The following is a 26,425-nucleotide window of genomic DNA, read 5'->3' on the forward strand; positions in this document are numbered from 1 at the left end:
CAGTCACTCAAAAGTTTTTCTTTACTTGTTTTTTTAACTTGGAGTTGCAGCAAGAAGCTTTTTATTGGCAGCAGTTTGAAATACCCCATTTTGAAATTAATAACTATGTATGGCCTTAATCCGGGGAAAATAAAGTCAAGTTTTCTCCTAATGGCTTAACACCCTCAGGCAAACACCTGAACAGCCAATTGAGACCATCTGAAAAGTTACTAGTGACAAAATACAAATATAGAAGCATGCAGCCCTTTATTTTTGTAAAGATCTTTGCTTATCATAGTTCTGTATATTACATTATGGTGTTATACAAATAAATTTATTTACAAAACCATTAGCTATGCATATTCTTGCTCTTCTCCTATTTAACTGATATCCATCTTTTTCAACCCTTCCCCATATATATTTTTAAGCATGCATAAAAATTAACTTTGGTGTGGTAAAACTACTCTATGTGCCCAGCCACATACAGTATTTATTTATTTATAGATATTTATAGATATGTACAAAAGTTTGCCAGTATACAGAACAGTACTGAAGTGTACATTTTAAAATCCACAATGCAATGTTAATGGGCTACCAGGTCTCAGTAAAATAAAACTGAAGGAAAAAGGGTGGATTTAGCTAAGAAAAAAAGTAATCAGCAACTATCTATATGTGTAAAACAATTTATTTTTTCCTTGTCTGGCAAATTCTTAAATATAATCTGAATGGCAGTGCAATAAATTGAGTTGCCTCATACACACATAAGACCAGTCTTGTTCTGTTTCTTGTGCAGAGGTTTACTGTCCAGCATACTACTTTCAAATGTACATTACAATAGTATCAAAATGTTTTGGCAAAAAGATCTCGAAAGGAACCATGACATTTGTTGACAAAAATAGAAATCTGTAACAAAGCTAAATAACACCAAAATAAAAGAAAAATATTTTAGTTTCAGTTTTACAGTTGAATATAATCACACTTTAGTATATCTCTGTTCACTTCTAGACCCCATAATGAAAAATAGCTTTATACAAAACAACTTAGTAAATTTTTAACCATACAATTCCCCATGCTCAGTACACCGCTGTGCACACGCAGTGAAGTTCACTCACACACCTTCACACTTTTTGTAAGAGATGCTGCCTATAGAAAGAAAATGCTCTTTTATCAATACAACAGCAACCATTTTCCAAAAAGCTTCACTCTAATCTAGTGTAGTAATTCAGTATTTAGCACGTGATTAGTATTAAGCCTCCAGCAATACAACAAAATGGTTACATTCCCTGGTTAAAATATTGGCTGCGGATTCTCTGAAAGTGAACAAAAAGCCTTGGTGACCTGGCAGGTGTGCTGTGCTTAGCCTTTAGGATGGCTCCTTGACCGTGGATGGGGCGGACTTGCCGGCATTCCCGTTCTGTGCCTTGTAGCTGTTGAAACTAGGGGTGTGGATTGTCCTGATGCTCTTCATACCTTGGCTCAGGGAGGGAGGGGAGATAGAGGAGGGGGGGGAGGTAGAGGAGTTAGGAGGGGGTGGTCGGCCGTTCTGAGTCTGCAGTGAGAATGAGAGGTGGTGACCTTTCCCTGGGTAAGTGGGGCTCTGGAACTTGGAGGAACCGTTAGAGACAGAGGGGATGAGGGAGGTAGAGTAAGTTATGCGACCTGTCTGAGGAGCGAGAAGGGAGGAGGAAGGAATGGAGCTTTTAGTAGGTGGATTAAGAGGGTTAGAGCTGTCACCGCTAGAAGCAGGTGCTGAGCTGCTTTTCCCAGAAGTGGGAGAAAAGGCTGGGATCTTAGAAGCAGGTAGGGTAGGAGAAGTAGCCTTATAGTCCCCACCAGCTTTCTTAGCACTTCCATTAGCCTGCAAATAAAGATGTCAGGAGACAGTTTGTCAGAAAGCCAGTAACATGATAAACCAACAGGACCTGGGAAATAGCCCTACAGAGAATCAGAACTAACAGTTCGAGGCCTGAGCTAAGTCCTGCAGCCATGGACTGGACCTGGTAGAAAGCCCAAAGTGCCCAACAGAGAGTGCATAGAGAAAGAGCCAAGAGAGCCTGTGAGAAGGCGCGACCTACGTGTTACAGAGCAGGCGCTACGCCGGCCATGCTGTTATTAACGTGAGCAGGACGTCCCAGGTTAATGTGCACCCACTGCCACCTACACCGACGGGTTAGTCCAGGGCTTCCTGTAAACACTCTGAACAGAAGCATTCCCACTTCTCCTACAGAACCACCACATTAACCAAATGGAAAGTAAACAGGTAGTTGACATCTTAAAATTACAGCTGAATACCACAGTTAAAAAAAAAAAAAAGCCAAACCAAATAAACAAACAACCCAAAACCCAACCAAACAGAAGAAGCAGCAGGTGTTTTATTGCAGACATGCATGCACAAGCATGGTGAAAAGATCAGTACTGTCATGCCCCCAGGATCCAGGATGTCCAGTTAGACCTCAGGCATCCGATATTTGGTATAATCTCAGTCAGTTACTGGAGTTTTTAAATAAACAAACAACATGAAATGTCCATCCGAACACCGGGTTTAGGGTAAAACTACCTGTCTGTATTGGCGTGGATCCTGCAGCTTGTGCTGTTTGCCTGATTTCTCCATGCTTCCTTGCCTAGTTTTTGAAGCCATGGGGACTGGCATCCGACTTGTCTGGGAGGCAGCGCTGGAGCCCTGTGGAAACGAGTGGAGGGGCAGGGAGGGGAGACAAGAAGGCATGGTCAGTGCCAGAGTGCTTGAAGGGAGGACTGCACACCATGCGCCGAAAAAAGCCACAGTACTACATGCAGGGAAAGTTCAGGAGCTTCACACCGCAGGTGTTAATTTCCAGAATCAAATGGAGAAAACTGCTCAGCTACTGATCAGCCTGGATTTCATGTCAGTGACACTTGTCATTTCACACAGCAGATTATTCAACCCAGCTCCCCTGCATTTGCCCATCACCAATCAGCAGCACAGATTAAAAAATCCCCCAAAAACCACTGTCTATTAGCTGTTAGACACCTCGTGGGGAGCCCAAACAAGCCACCTGAAAGGAAGCAAACAAATCACAAGACCCTCTTGTTTAATGGTGATTATTGCAGATTTTAGAAAGCAGCTGGAGGTTTGATTTCTCGGACTAAGGTACCTTACGTGAAGTGGCTGGGAGTGATGCAGGGGGCTCTACACCAGCAAGGCTCTCATCCAGCACTACACGCTCTCGGGATGGGGTCTCTGGTACTATCTGGGCAGAGAAGGGGACAGTGCTTCCCTCAGAGGTGTATGTGTTTTCAGGGATAGGTTTTGGACTCATTTCACTGATGGTGTTCTCCAGCTGCTTTATAGTCTGCTCAAGGCTGTCTAGCGTTCTGTATGTGCTCTGTCGAATTTCATCAGTCCTAGACAGGGACACTGCAGCTCCAGAGGGTCCCTCTTGCTTCCCAGAAGGACTTTTATCACTCTCCTCAGACTGAGACCTAGTGATTTCGAATCTCTTTGCTTCCTTGTGTTGCTTCAGGGTCCCATCTTCCTCCTCTTCTTCATAGACCACAACCTGCAAGGTCTTCTTCCCAGTCTTGGTTCCTGTCCGTATTGCCTGTGTCAGAGCGGCCAGCTGCTTTTTAGGGAATTTAAACTTAAATTTTTTCTTAGAATCCTGCCTGCTTCCCAACTGATCAGCAGAGTCTGAGTTTGCTTCTGTGTTTAGCCCATAGATCTGACGGTATCTGTTAAAATTTGTCTTTGTGCTTTCCTCCTCTGCAGGAGGTCTGCTTTCTGCAGAGTCAGACTCAAGGTTAAATAGGTATGGCCCCTGGGGACCATGGGCTGCACAATCCTCTACGGTTGCTTTTCCATCATTAGCTACTGCTGACTCTTCCTCCTGCCTCTCAGAGACTTCAGGTGCTCCATTTTCTTCCTCCTCCTCTTCTTCTTCGATCTTTTCATCTGTCATCATTTTTTCCAATTCCTCATCACATTCCTCAAAAATTGTAGAAAGCCGTTTGTACGCTGACCTAATATCCATCGGTTCATCAAAAATGATGATGACAGGCTTTTTGTCCAGACACACCACGGGCTCTTCGCTGTCTGTGTTCTCAGGGATGCCCTTCTCTGATGCCACATCCTTCCTCGCGTCGATGTTGACTGTTTGCACATCTCCTCCTTTCCGGCTGACTATGTCGTGAACTTCCCCACTCGAGAGCACCTGCACAGCTGTTTTAGTAATCATGAAGGCAATGTTTTCTGTGGGTGGGCTGTCTTCACTTGGAGAGCTGGCTGGAGAGTCTGTCTCTTCAGTGCTGCCTGTTCTGGACACTTTGGGTCTCAGCACAACCTGACTGTAGTTGCCTGCAGAAACTTCTTGCTCCTGCAAGGAAGGCTGAAGCCCTGCAGCCTCCTGTGTGTGCCTCAGGAGAGGGGCAACGCTGCTGATGGGGATGTGCTTGCCTGGGCTCTGCAAGGCTTCACCCTGCAGCACGCCCTGGTGGGCATCTCTTGACAGTCTGTAGTTTGGCTTTTGTTTTCCAGTCTCAATGGCTGGAAAATGTGATCCTAAGATATCTTGAGCCCCTCTTCGTTTGTCCTCCTCTGGCAAGCTGACGCCAGACAGGTTTGTGCTCATATTCTGAAGGTTTTTGTTAGAATAGTCTGTACTGTCTACAAACAAACCCTTGCTAAATGTAGGACTGTCATTCATTGAAAAGCCAATTTTACTGTCAGCTGTACTGGATGAATCAGAACCCAATTCTTCTTCAGTTCTCCCTTCCCTCTTCTCTTTAGGATGGTCACTATCTGTGGGAGATCCTGTTGTAGCCCCATACACCTAAGGGGGAAAGTTGGATTACTTAGTTATTCAGGGCTTTTATCTTTACAGGACTTTTTTTCCCCCAAGATTAATTTCAGGGGAAGTGCAGACCTCGTGAACTCACCACTCCATTTACTGCTGCAGAGACATGTCTCAAGCTGTCATCTGATTCCTGTCTTTCTTCGGGGCAAAATTCCAAATTCTGGCAGAACAGTGCATGATGTTACTGTTTTGTGCTATGCATTAGGTGAGGATGGGATGTTACCTTGTTTAAACAAGGCCTCCAGAATATGCATAAGCACATTAATTACCTTATTTCCAACACAGTGCTCCATGACCTCTTCACCTTCCTGATAAACCCTCCCCTGCTCCCCCCCATGTTTTTGTAAGATTGAAGCTGAAAGTCTCACAGTATCTGGTCACATTCTGCTGGGACACATCAAAAGGAGACTGATGTGGAAGGGCTGACAGCAAGCCTGGCTTGCCTTGAAAGGAAGTTTTATACCAGTAAAAGCTGATTTTCAAGTTACATATTGCTCCCTCTAATGAGCAGAAGGTCACACCTGAGCAGTGCTGCTCCATCACAATTAGTATCATTGCAGTCTGAGCATTTCTAAAACCTCGCTGCAGCTTAGCAGCATTCCATCAGAATTGCAGTGGCACCCTGTGGTGCCTGTGGAAGTGCAGAATGAAACACTGAGCTACATTCACTTATAGCAGAAATGCCAAACACCAAACAGAGAGGTCATCCACTGGCTCAAAAAAAGTATGTTTATTCTCAGCAATGAAACTTCAGGGCGACTTTTTTCTTTATTTGCAAGTGAGGACCCCTGGAAATGCTGTTTCATAACACCAGGTTTTGTTTAAGTGCTAGTGACAATTTAGGCGAAACACTGATCATCAGGGTGAAGGACTGACCTGAGGAGACACCAGGACCATGGATAAGAGAGAAATCTACAGTCAAAAGACAGCTCACCAAGAAGGAAGGCCTTGAGTGCCCGAAGGCAGTGAACCAAAAGCAATAATGATGAAATTGCCTGCTTGAGACTGGAAGCTGACTCCTAACACAGCAGAAGGACAGATTATACTCATGTGAGCATCAGGACATGCAGAACAGTCAGGAGCACTGCTGTCCCAATGGACATGGATGAGTGACGGCGCAGAGATCCCCAGGCTGGCTGTGCATGCACGCCCCAGGCGTGCAGAGGGTCACCAGGTATAGTTTCTACCCCTTATGTGATGTTTTCTAATGTACTGTTGGAGGATTTTACACGGAAAAACTTAACTCGCAATCAAAACACAGAAGCAAGAGAGGCACTCATACACCAGAGTCACAGCTACCTCCACAAAGGCTTGTTCAGCAGTAACAAGGCTGAGCAGCTGCTCCGTGAATACCTTGACATCCTCATATTTCCAAATGAGGAGGAGCTCTCATACAAACCAGGACAGCAGCAAGGCCTGCCTGAAGTCATGCTGAGAGGCACTTTGGGAACCAAACACCAGAGCTTGTGATCCCCTCAGGCCCTGACTTGTTCAGTGCTCAGTGCCTCCCAGTCCCACGACATGTCAGACCCCCCAGAATTCGGCCAAGACACTTAATGGCACTTGTTGCCTCTGGATATGCTGTGTATCTCTTTTTAGCAAGCTCCACTTCTAGTTCCAAGCACCACTGAAACACTTCATGGTGTCCTTGTACAATACATCTCATTTTAGGAACTTGTGCTTTTCTACTAAAAAAAATAAAACCACAACAAAACTCATTTCCTCAATGATTTTATCGTGACCATAATGTTCCATATTTAAAGCCAATAAACACTCTGTCATGCCAGATTACAAAAAAAGATCTCATTAATCTTAATTTCCTGGAGTCTGTGTTATTCAAATAAATATCAGTTTATGGCAATTACTTGGCAGCACCTTTCAAAGAAATGTTTGTGCTACAGGATGTGCAGTGTCCTGAGTGATGATCCAGGATTTCATGTAACAATATGATCTTCTCATTCTGACAACAGCAGTAATGAGGATGAACTCTCACATTTTTTTCCTCTGTAACACTGTCATACACACAGAACAGTTTTCCCTCATACCATGAACCTGTACCCTCACCCAGCCAGCTGTTTGCAGCTTTAGACCAGAACTGCTGTTTGGGCAGCTCCAACACAAGTCCGTAAGCACAATGCTTTGACCTGGCAGCATTTGCAAACACACACAGAATGCATGAGAGGGTTGAAATGCTGTGCTGAAGAGCTGTGTTTCCTTCCCCACCATACCCACCTTCACTGCAAACTGGCATTTGGCTGGCAGGTTGTCATGCCTGCACAACCCTCTAACCCCAGCAGTGATGCAGCTCATTACTATTAAACATAAAAAAGAGGTCTGCAAAGGCAGAAATACTTGTCCTTTTCTTGTCCTGCACATTGGCTGCCTGCTAAGTCACACCAACTCAATTGGCAGCTCCAGTCCATGCACAGCTCTGAAATTTAACCTTGACCTGCCTACAGCCCCAGACACAGGGCACCTCTTCTCAGTCCCATGACTGAATTTTGGGCACCAACTTTCAGCAGAAGGGCAGATTCCTCCCATTCACTTTGATTCACTTCATCCAGTAAATTGAATGGATTTTTGAATATCTAACAACTATTTCTGGAACCAAAAAAAAAACTCGCAACAAAATAAAGCACAAATTCACAAACTGGCTCCAGAGACTGAGAGGAACCAAAAACTCCCCTCAAGCTTAGGAGAGATGCTTCACCATCCATCGCCAGAACAGCAGGGGAAGGATGTTCTGAGTACTACGAGCATCTCTGACAGAAAGATGGATCCTTTTTTGATTTCACAGGATCATAAACCTTCATGCAACCACTGTACAATTGCTAATGAGACACATAATACAGTTTAATTCAGAATTCCATATGAGTGTTTCTGAGCCATACGGAGATAACAGGAAGGAAACCGCCGGGCAGTGGTGGGTGGGGGTTAAAGAGAACAGGACGCAGGATATAAGATTAGTTTTGAAGGAAAGAAGGTTATGCCAAGACCGGGTGGCATGTCTACAATTGCCACTTGTTACCTTCTTTTCCTTGTGATGCATTAAAGTCCCAGGCCTTATGTCTTTAACATGTGTATCATTTCTGGACTGTTCAGCATGACTGTTTGAGTTTACATCCATAAAAGAGCACTTCTGGAAAGCCTAGGAAATAAATACTGCAGGTTATCAGGAGACCAAGAACTTTTACACAGAAATATCTGGAGAGGACCAACTACAAAGAGAGCACTTGTTTCTAGCAGTCACAGCTCAACAATGTTTTCTATGAGCTCATGAGATAATAATAGAGATTTCAGACTAGCAGATTAAGAGAACCAGGGCATCCCTTCCAGCCTGTTAAGACTCTAACACCATCCTGACCTCAGTGCTCCCTGTAAGAAGGACAAGTTTGATTTCAGAATTTTCAGATGATGGAGACCCACAGGGGTCCTACAGACTATCCAAACTCAAGCAGGAAGCCCATGACAAACTTGGGGCTTGTGACAGCACCTATTTCCTTGTGGCTGATAATCCTGCAAGAGTTACCTAACTCCACTTCTCCCACACAAACTGTTATTAAACTTTAAACGTGGAGGTATGCCTTTGTTACAGTCTTTGATAAAGAGCCATAAATTGACTCTCCCAACCTATGGGTTTGTGGACTCTGGCCTCCCACCATGCATCCCCTAGGGCATGGCCCAGACTTTTCAGCCATTTATTTTACTACCCTCCTTTCATTTCCTTTGAGGTTCTCTATCCAGCTGACTCCCCGATCTGGAAAAGGAAAACTATCACTGCCACCATCACTGTGCAATGCAGGCAGCAAATGTGCCTCACCAGAATTTCTGTAGCCTCTACTGGCACGTGGCCTGCCTTCAGTGAGATGTGCAGGGAGGACACAGCAAGGAGTGGGGAGTGCTCACAGGAGTCAGACACACCATGACATGCAGTAAGATTATGTTTTTATACCATATATAAGGGAAATTATTTGATTCTCGGCAACTCATGAAATTAATAGCCCTGATTACAGATTAGAATCAGGCCTGTTCTTTAAATACTGCATTCTTCATATGTATTACGTGTTTATGCAAAATCAGAAAAGTAAGGATAACCAAAAAACTCCAGTGCAAAAAATTAGGATGTAGACTTCCTTCTGGTTTTCCATTACATCCTATTTGTATGTGTTAGCATACCAGAGTACCTAAGATGACATGAAACTAATAGAAAAAATAGTCTTGCTCCTCAAAACAGAGGATATGGATTTTCCCCTAACTTACCCATTTGTGAGACCAGTGATGTGGGTTTGAGTTAAGCATCCTCAAAGTCCTTCAGGCTTTAAGCGTCAAAAAAGCTATTTCCCTTTGGCATTTTTTTATCACCTTTGCTCTCAAATATCTCTAACAGTGTCCAAACAGTTTGTGCTACAGCCACTGAGTATTATGATGCCTTTTCCTACTACATTAAAAATCTTCAAATTTCACTCACTTTTCTTCTGAACCTTCATATTCTTAACAGGCTTTTCAAATGGGAGACAAATGGATACTTACTCATGGATGCAGTGTGGATCTCACTGATCCTGTACACAGACATAAAAACATGCCATGTTTTCACATTTACACCTGAAGCAGACACAATTCTGTGGCAACAGCACTGGCCTGGGAGCTTCTGTCAACTTGTTACTGCAACTCCTGCTTCTTTCCAAGACATGCACTTGTGGCCTGGCCTATATATTGTTGTTCTTCACGTGGGCTTTTTAGTTCAGCAAAGCATTAAGTGATTGCTATCATGTCTCTGCTGTCATACTTCACTGATCTGAATTAAGATGATTTACACAGTAAAGATTTTAAATGTATTTCCAGGCTTTTGATGAAAACACAGAGAGACACTGGACCTGTTGCTGCTCCCTATGAGACCTGTCTATAAACCCCTGAATCAAGATCAGTGATTTCAAAACCAGACAGGTCTCAATTATGCTGCAATAGGGGTTTTTTTTTTTGTATACTCTGAGGTGCTATATTTTTATGAGAATGTTGTGTGGTGTTTGATCAAATACCTTACTAAAATATTTATAGGTATACAATTCAGTTTAAGCAGCCAAACCTGTTACCTGGTCAGAGTGTGGTTTCCTTTGACAGTTCTGTTTCATTACATTGTGCTCAATGGCGTAAGTGTTTATATCTATCCTTTAGTTGTTCAATGATTGAACTCCATATCTCATTTTCCATCTTTCTGCCTATGACTGACATCAAACTAATGAGCCTGTAGTTCTTAGATCAGGCAATTTGCCCCTTCTAAAACATGGTACTCTGTTAAGGTTCTAAAATATACCTTGTACTTGGTATTGGTTTAAAATGAGTATTGCTAGCCCCAAAAGCTAGCATTTGAACACCCATTCCCTGTTGAATAACCATACCTATTTCTCCTCCTTAGCTTCCCTCAGCCCCCCTTTCCATACCTTAACCTCCCCTTCATTGTCCCCAGCTGCAAGCAGAGGTTGCTCTCCTAAAGACAGAGATGCTGTGACAGTTTCTGTGTCCCCAGCTCTCCTGTCTCACTGGTCATCAGCACGTGGAGGGGGGATAAGGGAGAGCTTCTGCTCTCCTCCTGCCAACCAGCACTGGTGGGTGAGAGCTGAGCAGTGGAGCAGGGTGCACCCATCAGAGCTAACAGCAACAGCTCAGTGCCCACATCTCCCGTGCTCCAAATGCTCCCTGGGCAGCACCAAGCCCACCTGCTGGCAGCTGGATAGCAGGAATCAGCTCATGTTGTGACAGCGCTTTAAAATACCAGAAGTTACAGCCTGTTAAGGTGATCCACCTCTCCTTTCCTCATGTGGGCATGGAAGAGGACAGAGGGTGCCCCTGGGAAGCTGGAGCTCATTGACGGTAGCTGGAATAGTTGGCATTTACTGCAGCATTGACATCACTAAAGTGAACTGTCTTATATGATGTCAAGGGAAGGACCAGCAAGAGAGCACTCTTCTATGCCACTGGCAGAGGGATGTACCAGTTCCACCACAGGGAAAGGACAATGTCTCAGTGTTCAGACATTCTGGGAAACTTTGGCCCATAGCACAGCCCACTAGGAGCAGACCCAGTTATTCTCTGCTCCCACCAAAGTTAGCACAGATGACAGAGGCTCTCAGCACCTTGCCAGTGTCGTACCAGGTGCAGGGACAACCACACCTAATGCACACCAATGTTTCACTCGTCCCATCTGCATGTGCAGGCTTCTCCAGTGGCAGCTACTGAATTCTTGGCTACTCTCTCAGTTCCAGACTTCTTGAACAAAATTTGGTAGTACTTCCAGAAAGTGTACCACTCAGTGCAACAAATGGTACTGGATGAGACTAGCAGACCTACTTTCCTTCATGTTCTGAGCTAGAAACTGCACTGAGACCCTAGAAGTGATATTGGGTCCAGGCGTCCTCATGTGCAACCCAAAAGGCATACCTGTAATTCTGCCATTATTTTATCTCCTTCCTCTTCTTCCTCATCTTTTGCAGCTGGTGCTACAGCATGCCCTGTGCTCCGAGACAGTGCCTGCTCCTCTTTAGGGGCTTTGGATTGTGCTATTTGCCCAGCATCTTCACTGCATTCCTACAAGGGGATGAGAAAGCACAGACAAACACAGTTGAACCCCCCTGATGCAAAGTCAACACCAAAAATTCAACACTACTGCAACTCCCCTCTTGCAAGATCCCTCTTCTTGCTACTTCATCAGTTCAAAAGCAACCAATACTGCTGATGTGATTATACAGTCACAGATTAAAAAGCTTCCTAAATTGGACTTCCCTCCACTTTCTTCCCCAGAACAGATGGGGAAAACAAGTCCAAAGAAACTAATTTGCAACATTTCTGTAAAAACACTCTCAAAGATGACCTGATCTTCCCCATCTGTTTAAGGCGTGCTTCTTTTTTTTTATTTTTAATCTTCTTACCACTCTAAATGAAAGCAGCCTGTGACTTCCCTGCTGCATTGCTAGGAGATAAGAGCAGCAAGACTCCTGTAAACAGAACTGATCAAATCTTACTTGTTCATTTGGCCTAACAGAAGCGCATCCTGGTGAGCAGTTTCAGTAGCTCTCCAGGACATAGCTCTGCCTCAACTTATTTCATGGTTTATAGGCCCAAGCCTGTGTCTTGTCCCTTTGCCAACATCTCATCAGGAAGGAGTCTGACAGCCTAGAGTATGAATCACTGAACCTTGAGAGCAGCAGCCTCTTTTCTGGCTGTGTAGATGACGTCTCCTGATCTCGTTGTGGTCAGTCCTGACCCTGGCAGGTAACCGCGCCGTGGGGGTGGAGGAGGTGGAGACTTGGTCAGCTTGTCATTGTCCTGCTCTCCATCAGGAACTTCTTCTGCAGGTAAACAGAGCAGCACAAAGTCAGCATGGCTGAAGGAGAGGAAAATAGTATTTGCATGCCTGCCTCAACTGGAAAGGAAAAAAATGCCTTAAAAGGTTCTGTTGCTGAATATATGAACAGAAACACATTTGATATTTAAGTATAACTGCCTTGAATGAAAGCAAACAGTGCTGTACTTGCACAGAGAAACTGGATCACTTCACCCAGAAATTTTCAGCAAAGCTCCTGCCCTCCAGGCCACTGTAGCTGGGTGTCAGCCATGGGTGTACAAGTGGGATAGCAGAGCACAGTGAAGCAGCAATGTAATGTCTGGGTCCTGCCTACAGACAGTGCCCCTCAGTCTCCTTTGAGAGCAGGGCCACTGACACGGATACAAGTGAGACACCAGCCTGGAGCCTTCTCCTTCTTCTCAACAATTCTAAAGCAGCCAGCACTGTTTCTGCTCTGGCTGGGAGGTGCTGCTGGCAAGGTGCAAGGAGCTGAAGAGTTCTGTCCATGTCATAGTTGGACACAACTAGCTAAGTTCACACAAAGGCTGAGTGAAAATGTAAGCAGTACTCTAGAGATGCCACCTTTGCATTTCAGTAAATCCTCTCAACTCTGAGAAGGGCAGGGGGTCACCAGAGGTAACTGCACTTGCTCCTCTTCTTAGGGAGCATTTATTTTCTTGCTATAATTCCAGGAATGTACAGTTTTGCCTTTGAATTACCATATAAGAGCCCCATACATATTATTCTAAGCCAAGAAGATTCAAATACCAAATTCAAAGGCCAAGCAGGGCCAGCCCATGCTTTCTAAGGAGAGTCTTCCTAGAGAAGACCAGTTTCAAACTGGCATTACCCCTGAGGATGCTTCCCCAGCAGCTGCCACTTCCTCCTCTCCACTGTCCCTGGAGAGCATTATTTCCAGAAGCAGCATTACCCTGCTCATGACCTGTCCCTGTGTGTTTCTGGTTACAGGCTAAGCATCATAAACATGGCAGCAGCCACTATTTTCACACTGCTGTTTACAGTGTTTGTTTCCAAGAGTAAAAGAACAACCTTTCTGCAGCTACTCAGTATTATATAAACAGCTGGAATAAATATAATCCAGAAAGATAAAACATCCTGCTTTTGGGATTACCCAGCTGTTCAGGGCTGAGTGTTCCCTCTGGGCAAACTATTGCATAACTGCCCGCTCCTGGGGCTCTGTCAGGCTCCTCCAACACTCCAGCTGGCCCTGGGGACTGCATGGAGCCCTTGTCTGACCCGGTCTCATCTTTGTTTCCTTCTTAGCTCAAATGTTCTTTGAAGCTGCTTAAGCTTAAAGAAATGTTTAGTTGTATTATCTCCCTCCCTGGTTATCTGGCACTCGCTTGCAGGATTGGAAGAAGAGTGGATTTCCAGCTGCACTTTACATTAGACCACTTCTTTGGTCAATGCACACCACTCAGTTTTTAGTTACATCAGATGTATTTCTGCTGCAAAATCAGAGTAATTCTTTAAGATGTTTAACAGACTGTGATGTAGGGCCTCTGCAAATCCCTACTCCTTTTAATGGGCACAACCCATTACCCTCAAACTGGTAGTGACTCTGATTGCAAGAATTCCAAGTTTTTCTCCCACTTTATGAGAGCAAGGTTGGATTAGAGACACGGAGGGCACAAAGAAAAGAGGATTCCTACCATCTCATTCACATCTCTGAGACACTCATCCGTCTCCATATTCAAAATGGGAGATAAAAACACAGGCAAGAAATACTGTCACTGAGTGTGGCAGGTACACTGGCTATCAAAGGCTAATCCCTCTCACTTCCCTTATCTGGAATAATTAAGGAGAGGTTCTGATGGGGTTTGCTCATGATCAGTGCAGTGACTCTAGGCTGGTCATAAAACTTCAAAGTTGGATTTCTATTTTATTTACTAAATAATTATATTTCCCCCATATAAATAGGAAGGGAAAAAACCCCAAACTTTAGAGGAAAAAATTGCAGGGAAGATCTTATTCTGATATTTTTTTTTCCTCTGGCATATTTAAAGAGGGAGAAGTAAATGAACAAATTTAACTCACTAAGCCTGAGACTGCCCACAAACAAAACCTAAACATTATGGAACCTTCTTTGGTGCCAAAGGGCTCAGCACTTCTGTGAACAAAATGGGAGTTGTTTGTTGCCAGCTGTTTCACTAAACTGCAGCATTTTTCAACAGGCACAGACAGATGGGAATTAATTGCCCCCACTATACAGACTTCTACTTGTATCAAAATAAATCCAAAAGGTTTCAAAATAATAGTGCCTGCCTTGAGGCAGGTTCTGCAGTCAGACAAACTCTCTTTAATGGAAATTACTGATCACTCATCACTTGGAAAAATCAGGCCATTCTCACATGGCACAGAGAGAGATGAAGGAGACCAATTTCTAATTACACATTAGAAAAAAAAATCACATTTTTCATGGAACAGTCTTGATACAAAGATGAGTGAGTCAAGACATTAAAGAAATATTTACAGAGTCATATGAAAAACTGTATAAAGTGTGTAATTTTATTTTGCTTCGTGCTTTTCAGAGAAAAAAAATAGTTTCTTCACTGGGAGAGGTTCTGTGTGGAGAATGGATGAGACAACACAATCTGGCACCATGATCTATCTGGGTTCTGCAGCTGAGCCAACAGAGGGCTCTGCTTATTTACGGCCAAAATTTTTCATGTATTTTATTGGTAGATAGGTAGTCTTTCTTTACTTATGCTGCTCAGTTTTCAGGTCTACAGCAAACTGGTACTGAGCTTTTCATCCTCAGTCACACAAGACCTGAGTGGTATGTGAGATACTTAATCAGATAAAGGAAAAGTTTTGCTGTTCCTGTATTTATGTTGCTATTGCAGGATTCATTATGCACAACAGAAGGCAAATGTCTCCATCTCATCAAACTTGTTCTTAAATCTGCTGGCTGCACACTGTGCAAAACTGTATTCTAGAAGTGGATTAGTTAACTGTGCGACTTACAGAACTTCTCAGTTACTGTGCTCTGCACTTTTTAAGATGCCACAGCTCACTGCACCCATATGGTACTTATTTTCACTGACTTCTTCTATTTATGCCACACATTATACAACCTAATTGTGTTGATAGCCAGTAATCTCACTGAAGGGTGCCAGAATTCTAAAATTATTTTATGAAGTTCAACAGAATTTATTTTAAACATGTATGTTGCAAAACATCCAAGAAGCCAAAACTTGGCAGTATCAAAGGTACACCCAGAACAAAATGTTGGATCTGAAAACATTCCTCCAAAATTCTGTATGAATTTGTCTACACAACCCCTAGGGCATTGTTTTTCAACTTTTTACTATGCTGGCATGCCAACCCTTTGAGTGCAGCATGCAGCTCTGACCTCCACAGCTCCAGAAGGACAAAGTGGAGTTAAACAAGGGTAACTGAATCTAGCCTGGGGAGGGAGCAGCTGGCTGGATGGATGGAAGGACCAGAAAGGCTGGAAGTTTGAAGTCTGTGGGACAGACTCCAGGAGAGCTCCAGGTCATGATAAAGGTTCATTCACTGCCTTCATGGTTTTATAAAGGAAATGGAGAGCTGTTGTTGGCCAAACTGGAGACTATTAGAACTATGGGGAACTCAGTGAAGCTGGTATGATACCAGTTTAAAAGAGATGAAGGAAAGCTCCTTCACAAAATGGGAGCTTGCTGCCAGAGCAAGAAGATGCAATTTGTATAAGCAATTATAGAGGAATTTCTGGATAAAAGTTCCATAATGGATATGAAGAGGAGGAGATTTGGATATTCCCTTTAAAATCACATGGGGTGCTGGATGACTACCAGCAGACTGCAGACGGCAGCCAGGTCCTGTGCTCCCCACACACAGTGTCTCCAATTGCCTGTCAGACTGAGCTGCATGGACTGCACATGTAGCAGGGTAAGAATTGTACAGCTGATGTGTGTTTGGCTAATGGAATACATCCAAGGTTTGGCTGAGGCATCTTTTTTGCTCCTTGGATTTTTAATAAATTCAGACATGGATTTGTATGTTAAATTGTGAAAGAAATATGACTGGAAGAACATCTCACCATCTTGCTACCACAAAGTAGCTCTATCTGTATAATTCTAGTTCAGTGCTAGTCTAAACCATTCTGTCCAGTAATGGGGACCTTGCACCCTCCTAATTGCCTCATGTAGCTTCAATTCCCTTATCTTTATGAGATTTTTTCCTAATGCCTTCCTAATACCTGGATCTTCTTGCTTGCAATTGCCAGCTTTTACTGCTGTTCTAGCCACATACAGCAAATTATTCTTGCTTTTAAAAGCATATTTTTGTGTATTCAGAGATTGTTTTGTCCTTCCTCAAGATCACAACAATCTATAAACTGAAAGCATTCTAGAAAGTTCTCCTTTCTAGATCCACAATTCTTTAGCCCCGTTTAGTCCAGCAAACCTTACCTGAGACTTCTAGCTTTTCTGCTGGATCCCCTTTAGGCAGGGCTGCTGGCTGGGGAGGCATCTCCAGGTTAGGAATGGACTTCATTATATTGGCCTGGGCCTCTTCCAAGAGCTTTTCAAATTCCTTTCCATTATAGTGATCAAGGTTTTGCCTTTTCTCTTCCCACTTCTTTTCAGCTTTCTAGACAAAACACAGTAAAGAATCTATTTATTTTTCTGATTTCCACTGTGATCACTTACTTAAAAATAAATTCTATGTGTAAACATTATAGGTCAGTATGGATAGAGTCTTTCAATTCTAGTCAGCAACGAAAGGAAATACATGAACAGTAACTGCACACTGTTCTGATTTGCATTGTGCTAGATTTGGCACAAACACATGCCAGACTGACAGTGGCCGCTACTCACTAAAGGAACAAAGGCCAAATTTAAATCTGGGTCTCTGCCTTACTACATCACACTGGTGATCAAAGTGCCTGTCTGCAATAAGACACAGCAGTTCACCTCTGGGTTTTCTCAAAATCTCTGTGTGAAACCACTGGAGCTTGACACTCTTTCACTTTTACTTCTCCATAACAAGGGATATGGAGATCTAAAGAGTGAATGAAATCCACATATGCAAGTGTTGCCAGAGAATTATATGCTATTGGTTAAAAATAAGGTATTCTAAAATTTCTAAAATAGAATTCTAATTTTTTATCAATAAAGATAATTTTAAAAACACATTACCTAATTTTGGTTACATGTAATTTTGCTATTACATTTAAAATCATAGAATAGTTCGGGTTGTAAGGGACCTTTACAGATTGTCTAGTCCAACCCTTCTGAAATGAGCAGGGACAAAACCAGAGGGTGGTTCAGAAGTACAGTGTAATTAGGGGTTAAGCACATAAATCCCCAGAATGCATCTGGAAAGTCCCACCTGCAGCCTCAAGAGTGAGGCTGGGAGCTCAGACCCAAAGAGAGGACAGCTGGTTAAGTAGAACACACCGTACCTCAATTGATACAGCTCGATTTCTGGTACTTGCACTGTGAATTTCCTCAATGAAAAGGCTTTGCATGCTGGTGCCATTGACAGAAACCTGTGCTGCTGCTGTGGCTGCTGCGGGCTGGGATCCTGCTGTGGGCTCCTGCAGGGCTGGGGTGGCGGAGGGGTGACCTTCACTGTGACTGCCCACAGTGGGAGAGCCCTGGGCATGGTTCACCAGGGCTGCAGAGTGCTGGGACTGGTGGATGACAACAGGAGAGCTCTGCACGTGGTGGACAGTCATGGCTGAGAGGGGAATGACCTCGGACTTGACTGAGGACACCTGGGACTCAGATGGCGTCACTGGGAGGTTTTGCTGTGCGTGTCCCTGCGTGGGCTTGTGCTCCTCTGGGTTTTTCAGGGTGTCAGCTGCAGTGGACTTTTCCATAGCAGAGTATTGCACGGCTTGGGATGGATCCACACCCCTCAGCAGTCCTTCTGTAACATGTCTGCCCAGCCAAATTGAACACAACAGCACATGGTCAACACACAGCCCAGTCATGAGCAATATGTAACAATAAACTCTAGCAAAGAAAAAGCACCTACATCAAAACAATCAAATGGTGTTTTCTTTACTTTCCTGATGCTCTCAACTGTATGATTTTATAGTTCTCTCACAGAGGCAGGGGCTCAGAATTTTAAAGAGGCTACTCTAATTCAGATGTTTTTGCCTTCTAAGGTGGGTTCAAACCTTCAGTGATGTATTGGCAGTTTCTGACCAAACCATGAGTTACAGTGGGTTAATTTTAGATTGAGAATGAAAATCAGTTGATTAAACTGTATACAATGTATCTAGCTAAACAAGATGTTCCTGGTCTAGAAGCACAGAAAAGTGAAGCTAGGTATAATGAGAGGCAGCAGTCTGGCATGTTGTCAAAACAGAGCCTTCAAATGAAGGTTCTGTCTCAAATGATACTTCACAAAGGCTTTTCCTGTCAAGAGTGTGGGGTAGGATGAGCTGAGGACATAAAGAAGCAACTATTTCTGGCAGTTAGCTGTGAAATGTCTGAGCTTCTAAGTGTTGCAAGCCATCAAATGCCTGAGTTTTCCCATTATTGAAACAGACTTTATGAGGCTTAATATGCAATTTTGCTGCAAAAAATGGTTTTTGGTAAAATTTTGGTATGCACAGTTTATTGTTCTATTTTCCTCTGCAAGACAGGAAATAACTGTAATAATTTTAAAGAGAAGAAACTAATGTGAAGGGATACAGATATTTGTCTGCATGGCAAAAATAAGTCATGGCTCTTAGAAAACCTGTTACATAAACCTTTTATCCATCTGCCAGTACTGCCAAATCTGTTTTACATATGTTCCAGTATATATAGAAACACTGGCAACCCTACATTCCTTGGAATAATGGTAATGACAACAGGCTCATGACTTACATTTTCCTGTAATTGAACTAAAATTAAGACCACCATCACTGACAGTTTTGAGCAGGAATTAAGTCCAATGCCCACTGAGTTACATAAATCAGCCATCATTTGCTGCTCATACATTCTGACAAACATGGCTAAACACTGGCACTTAGTGGACATTAAGTTTTCTCTAATATTTCAACTTTCTCTGATGCGTCTTCCTTGCAATGAAGAGAAAAAGAATTTGAAGCATATTCTTTCAGAAGGTTTGGGATACCTTTATCCACCTACACTCTTTTCCTATTTTATTTCTTACTCTTACATTTTAGGGAATAAACCTTTCCATGTCAGAGAATGTTTCTGTTAGCTTAAATTGCTGTAAATATCGAAAGTTAATTAGCTCAGATATGGGACTGTTGCCACTGTAAGTTTTCTCATCCAGGCACTTCCCAAATCAGGAAGTGCTGACTTGAGAGGCATTTAGTCTCAATTTTAAGATCTCAGTGATTGAGGCTGTTGGCCAGACTGCACTCACTGCACAGAGCACAGGAAAGGCTAATTTGATTTCCCTTGAGAGGGCTCTAGGAACAGTGTATAAATACTGCAAGCAAGCTGAATTACTCAGATTTGCCATGGGCGAGGGTGAGAGCGCAAACCCAAAAGCTGTTCCAGCTCTGCTTGAGGAAATTCTTTAAGCTTGAAGAAAACAAAGCAATCACCTCCTGAGCATGGTGAGGATGTCGGTCATGCTGCGCACGCGTTTCAGGAGGCTGTCCAGCTTGTGTGGCTCCTCCTTCAGGAACCTCACAGCTTCCACCTCGATCCGCAGGATCGCTCGCATTTTATTTTGCAATGTCGGGAACTCTCCTGCAAAGAAAACAACTGTGAAGCTGAAGAGGAAATTATAAAAGCCCTGGGCAGTCAAAGATGATTGGGTGAATGTCAATTACTTGAATATCTCTCTCCAGGGGCCGTGCAGCAAGCTCCCTAATCCCAGCTTTAAATCTTTTTGGAAGTGAAAGTTAATGCCTCCAGATCAAAGGCAAAACTGTTCTCTGTGGTTAAAAGAAAAGAAACAAAAGTAAAAAGGAAAGTACATACCTTTCAGGGTAGCAACAGCTTCTCCCACTTGACGCAAAAGAAAGGCTCCATCTTCAACGTCTTTCAGTGTAACTGTCTTGCTGGAAGCAGCAGAGTCCTTCTTCAGGTCTTCAACAAATGTCTCCAGCTCACTGGCAAAAGAAGTAACATGGACCGAAAATTTAAGCAGAACTTTCATATTGCAAGCAAACATATGCAAAGGAATGGAGTAAACTAAACCAAAACCCTCAACTGTGGCACCTTTAAATCTGACACCACAGGCTAAACAAATGACAGGGTACCATGAGGGGAGATGAGATTGCTGGACACTCACAGCACAGGAACAGGCTTCTAACAAGCCCAAGTCCTTCATTTCTGTGACAGGCTGCAGACATGCAGAGCACCTTGTGCTACAAAGGGCAGCTGGGCTGGTGAAGCACATGGAACAACCAGGAGCCCTCTGGGGATGCAAGTGCTCGAAGGGTACAGACACTGTGCCACTGCATCCAGTACTGGCTTGCACCTTGTGTTTTCTCATCACTGATGACATGCAGAGGATTGCCCAACAGTTAAGAAACAACCCAAAAACTGGCACCAAAGGCCTCTTGATGCAATCTTTTTTATCTGCCAGGTACTGCTAGACAGGACACAGGATCCTGTTTTATGAATAGCCAGACTGAAACAGCAAGTGTGCATTGTGTGCAGCTCTTGCTCAGCACTTGGATTTAAGAGTGAATTGCTTTGGATATTTTTTCCAACCACTGCCATTCTGTGCTTACTCCAGCTCCATCTGGTGTTTCCTTCTCATCTTTCCCAACATTTTTTCCAGTCTTTCCATACTTCACATAAAATTCTGCAATACTCCAGACAGATAAACTCTGTTTATGTTTGGAGAGGAGCCACTTCTTTCCATTTGAGCTTGAGACAACATTGCTTTAGCTTGAGTTTTCCACAGATACATAGAATTTTCTCAAAAAAGCCCCAACCCTGATATGCTGTATGGGCAACTACACAAACACCCATGCAAACACCTTAAAAAGATCATCTCTTGAATATCTAGGAGAAATTCCCTTCTATTAAAACACCAGATTTACTCACTTGAATATTCTAGGAAGCAGTTTAATTGCAGAGAGAAAAAATGCAATGGAAACTCTGAAATGACAAATCAACTACCCATTTGAACCTAACCTTGGGCATAATTTCTTGCATTCCTCAGGGATCAGTTTTACAACTGCTGTAAGATAATCAAGGCACAAGAGGATTGCCAGGTAAGGGGTGGGAGAAGCCTGCCCTCTGCACCATCTGCAAGTCTTGCATTTCCACATATTTCCCTTCCTCTGCCATGCAAAGCCAGCCATTTCCCAGACCCATCTCAGTGACATGGGGAAGAAAAGTAGGTGGCCAGTAATGGGATAAAAGTCCTTACAGCACCACTGTACATGTAGGTCAGTTTAAATTGTAAGCACAGTCCCACAGAACAATCCATGGCAACACAACCGTAATTTTTATACACAGAGAACCAGAAAGAGGATCAGCATCTGAACATTAAGCACACAGAGCAAAGAGTTCATTTCAATCCAAAACTCAGAACTTCAGAAACTAAAAAGTTATTTTGAATTGAGAATCATAAGTTGTGTCTGAACAGATCACAAGCAAGTGGAGGTAAATGATCCTATTCTCACTTTAAGACTGCCTTCAGAAAGCTGGGGGAGTCCCAGTTCCCACTAGCACAAGCAGACTTGCAGGAAACAATCCATTGGACCACACGATGGCAGCAAGGGAACAGTTCTAAGGGTGTTTTTCCAGCCAAAGAGGCTGCTAAAATCTGTGCCTCTGTCTGCCTTTGCAATAAAGGGCACAGCACTTTAGTAAGGAGCTGGAGAAAGAATCTGTCCTGTCACTCACTATGATGCAAAAGCTCCTACTCTACAGGACAGTGCTCTGCAGTCGAGCCCCCTCCCTAGGCTCCATGCCCTGCTATTGGCACTGAGGCTGGACAGTGCAGCTTTGGGAATCACGGGGTACCCCTCCCTTCTTTTGTAGATCAGCCCTAGAAAAGCAGTTTCTCAGATACTTGGCAACAAAAAGATAAAGAAAGATGCTTAAATTTCTTCATGTGTAGAAAGAAGAGAAAGGAGAACACAGAACAATATAACAATGTTAAGGTAGCTTTATGCTTGTTTGAAATGTAGGGATAAAAGAAGGTGGTTGACAGTGGCCCACTTTCCTCTTTGTTCCTTGAGCAGAAATGGAAGGGTCATCACAACCCCCTTTGATTCCATATACTGTCAAACAAGACATCTGATCCTGAAATTATCCAGGGGATACCACATTATACTGCTTCATGTTGCTAACTGCAAGGGAAAAGAAACTTCATCCCTTAGGACCCAAAGACTGAAACAGATGCAGTGGTCTCTAGAATTTTTCTCTCACTGGGGAATACACTTGGCTTTATAGATTGGCCTGAGCAAATTAGCAGGACATGCACATTAATACAGTTGCAGAAGGCTAATAGAAGATAAACAATTTTTCTGTATCTATATTCTACATGGGGAAGCCAAGGCAACTCTTGTGCTCAGGTCTTTCTTCAGGCAAAAAAAGCCTCAGAGGATCTGCCTCAGACTGCAGTATCAGTAGAACAGGTTACAAAACAAACTGACAAAATTAATGGTAACAAATTACCCAGATCAGATTTGCCCCGGAGTTCTATAGTAACTCGAGGTTGAAACAGTTGAACTATTAATGCTAAGAATCGAACTTCTTGATTAAAATTGCTTTGGCACTACATTAGTAGAAAGAGTAATAAATGATACAAAGAAATTTTTTTTAATTGCATGGAGATATCCCGGGAACTGTACTCTGGTGAGACTGATACTTAGACTGGATAGGTATCAAAATAAAGAATAAACAATAAAGAATCAATGAACAACGGATAAATTTGCTGTGTTAGGTAGAAATTAACATGGTTTGTGTAAAATGAAGGTAAGCCTCACAAATCCACAAATAACAGAAGCTTGGGAACAAAGTATAGCTCAAAAGGCTTTCAGCAAGGTGTTTGAGGAAAATCTTTCAAGAATGCAAAGCTGCCATGGGACAAGAGGAAATTCTTTCATGGATAAAGCACTGAAGTAAGGATAAGGGATCAGTGAACAGCTGACTCAATGAATGTACTTAGCTGGTGAGTTCCACAGGGATCAATGCTAGGGCTGGTACTCTTCAACATACTATAAATAATTTAGAAAGGAGGAAGAATAATATAATAAAAACAAAAAAAAAAAAAAAGGAAAAAAAATCTCAAAAGGCTATTATATTATTCAGGGAAATGCAAATGAAAGGTGGCTGCAGAGGACTGCATGATGGACCATCTGATACTAACTGACCAGGAAAGCACCAATGATTAAATAAACTCCTAAAAAATGCAAAGTGTGCTCATGAGAAGAGGAGAAATAAAACCAAAATCAACTCCACCTAAATACCAATAACCTCCTAAAACCCTAAAGTGAGGAACTTAGAACTGATTGTGAGTGAGATGTTGGATATTTAACGTGGAGCTCCTGTGGAACATGAGGACAGGAGATCACACCATGCCCAGGGTCACGGTGTGCCTGCATCCAACCAAGCTGCTGCAGGGCTCTCCTGTCTCCCCATCCCCACCTCACACTTGTACACCAGAGTCAGGGCAAAGAGAAAGGCAACAGAATGATGAAATGTAAAGAAAGGCTTCTAGGAGAAGGTTAACTAAGCAGACTAAGACTTCTCAGGCTGGAAAAGGCATGAGTGGGGGAAAAGGGAGTGGGAAGGGAGTGGGGGAGTGTCTATAAATAATGACTACCATGGCAAGGGTGAATATTCTGCTGTGCATTATTCAAGAGTCTGGCGATTGACTGACAGATGAAAGATTCAAAAACAAACTAAAGAGATTCTTCTAATACACTTTCCCAAATATCTGCTACTAGTAGCTCTCCCAGAAGTGAGGTTTTGTTTCCAATGAGGATGGTTATTATTAATTTAAAAATCTGATACTTTTCCTAACAAAGTATAAATTGTGGCTTACTACAGATTGTATCCAATTGAACAGACTGGATATGGCTATAATTTAAATACTGTGCTTTTAAAATCCTTCTATCAAAATGCTTAAAATCTACAATATAGAGTGGTCACATGTCTAACATGCTTGTTATGACATAAATACTTCATTAGTCGATGTATCATAGCATTGTAATTTGTCCTTGGTCAGGTAAATCTTAAATCTAGTATCTACAAGTACTATACATATATATATGTTATATATATATATATAACATGTCTAATGTTGAGTCAAAAGGCTAGATAGAAAAAACCCTACACAATTAATTCTGAGTGTATTTCACTGTTACAAGTGTAGATGAGCACTATGTTTACCAGATTTCATTAGATGTCCTCTGAACTGTACTGCTGCTACAGTTGTGACACACATGGGCACACTTTTGTAGGCACCACTATGAATCTGTTGAGCAAGCTTTCTGCTCAACAGAATCCTCACTTTGAAATGTACACCAACATTTCTGTTGTTTTCAACATGAAACTGCCAATAGGTTTATGTCCTTATTTCACAGAATCACAGAATGGCTAAGGCTGGAAAGCACCACACAATGGGTCATCTGGTCCAACCTCCCTGCTCAAGCAATAATCGTCAGCTGCAGAAGGGAGAACTTTTTAAGCTAAGCTTTACCACCTAAGAGTAGTAAATACACATCTGTGAGTATTGCAGTAATCCTTAAGCTCCAGTGTCTCACAAGAACCAAGTCAACTGATTTAGACCTATGATTTAGGAAAGATCAAGAAGGTGACAGCTGAAATCCTAAAAAATGGCAAATTTTGTTTGTATGTCTGCAGTGGGATCAGTTTAGCTGTAAATGCCTATAGAGAATATTAACCTTTTCTCAATATTGTCAGTGCCATTTGATGTGTAATTTTGTGCTGAATACTCTTATTATTAACAGCCATCAGCTGCTGAAATTATTGTTGTCAGATGTGCTTTACTTTTGGGCTCTGACCCTGCAAATGAGCAAACACATAACAAAGGAATCTCACTGTACACAACTGATGGAAATGTTTGTTTCTAGCCTGTCTCTAAAAGAGGTGAAGTAACATTTGAATAAGACATTCTCCTGTAACTTTAACAAATGAAGTAGCACAGAAATAGCAGAAACTATGGGAACAGGAAAAATTCCCAAACCTGGTAAAACAGAACCATATTGCAATCCAAGTGATATCCTTAATGAATAGCTGTAACAGCAAATGCCATTGGCACTTTAGCTCACTCTGGTCCCATTTTATGAGCCAATGCCATAAACAGCCATCAAACAAATTGTTCTTTCCATGGAGAACAGACAATCTAGGAACTTGGCAACAAGGTACACAGGAGTGAAATGAGGAACAGGAAGGTCACTACTTAAGGCTACAAACCAGCTGAGAGGATTAATTACACTAGCATGGGCCATGACTGCACATTCAACCTTTCTTCACAGGACTCTCCTTCAGTAACATCCAACCTCCTCTTTATAGATGCACCTTTTTATTAAAAAAAGTATCTAACAACTAATTGATCAACAGGAAGGATTTACTCTCTTCAGCTGTCAGAAACTGTTCTCTATGGCTCTTCAGTCATAATTTCCAATGACAAGCTGACTAGAATTTTTTTCACTATTATGGAGCAATTCTTCAGGTGTGAGATAAATTCAGCAATGACAAATAATTAATTATACAACATCTTACAAATGTGAGTGCTAGAGTTAGTTAAGCCATTTATTAATTTCAGCTTTATCTTGCCTCCTGCTGACTGAACTAAACCAAACAACTCAATCCCACCAATCTTGGTGCACCAAAGTTTGGGGGGAAAAAACCCAGAATCTTCCAAAGGGCCTTTACATAACAACAAAACAAGGCATACAGTTAAGCAGACAATTTTAGACAAGGGCTGGCATTGCTGACTGTAATTAAATTTCAATCCTTTATTTGAGCTTCCCCTACCTCTCCCATGCAGTATCCAAAGCACCTACTATTGAAATCTGATTTTTGTACTTCAAGCCAAACTCACCACCCTCCTTTGAATCCCCTTGTCCTTGATGAAATTCCTCCCTCCTTCCCTAAACATAATACATAAGGCTCAAGGGGAGAACTGGGGCAGAGGGAGGCTTTCAGGATACAGGGGTGGGCACTGTCCTTACAGTCACCTGTCCCTTTACAGGGGACTTCTGAAGAGGTTGAAACTCTTGGTGCTGCTGGGATTTACCCAGTGGGCTGTGCAGAGAAGGACTCCCAGTCAGGACCAGTGATCTGAACAACAGACATGGTTTTACAGCCAATGTGATACACAGCAAGGAAACATAGCT

General features: G+C 42.7%; 1 protein-coding gene across 3 annotated transcripts in view; it reads right to left on the reverse strand.

The window, feature by feature from the left end:
• Positions 1-229: 229 nt before the first annotated feature.
• KIAA1217 (KIAA1217 ortholog) overlaps positions 230-26,425 on the reverse strand; it is a 234,233-nt gene continuing 208,037 nt past the window's right edge. Inside the window, exons 3-12 of one of the 3 annotated variants that reach the window (XM_042779127.1) lie at positions 20,073-20,203; positions 19,691-19,838; positions 17,666-18,059; positions 16,584-16,764; positions 12,000-12,154; positions 11,247-11,393; positions 7,840-7,959; positions 3,114-4,787; positions 2,537-2,659; positions 230-1,837 (exon numbers count right to left, since the gene is read on the reverse strand). In XM_042779127.1, the coding sequence (XP_042635061.1) occupies positions 1,343-1,837; positions 2,537-2,659; positions 3,114-4,787; positions 7,840-7,959; positions 11,247-11,393; positions 12,000-12,154; positions 16,584-16,764; positions 17,666-18,059; positions 19,691-19,838; positions 20,073-20,203 (3,568 nt within the window). In that variant the 3' untranslated portion in view covers positions 230-1,342. Of the gene's footprint in view, positions 1,838-2,536; positions 2,660-3,113; positions 4,788-7,839; positions 7,960-11,246; positions 11,394-11,999; positions 12,155-16,583; positions 16,765-17,578; positions 18,060-19,690; positions 19,839-20,072; positions 20,204-26,425 lie in introns of all 3 variants that reach the window. The other 2 variants (XM_033054271.2, XM_042779128.1) reach the window with 2 other exon arrangements.

This window comes from Catharus ustulatus, chromosome 1 (assembly GCF_009819885.2).
Source record: "Catharus ustulatus isolate bCatUst1 chromosome 1, bCatUst1.pri.v2, whole genome shotgun sequence".
Taxonomy (NCBI): domain Eukaryota; kingdom Metazoa; phylum Chordata; class Aves; order Passeriformes; family Turdidae; genus Catharus; species Catharus ustulatus.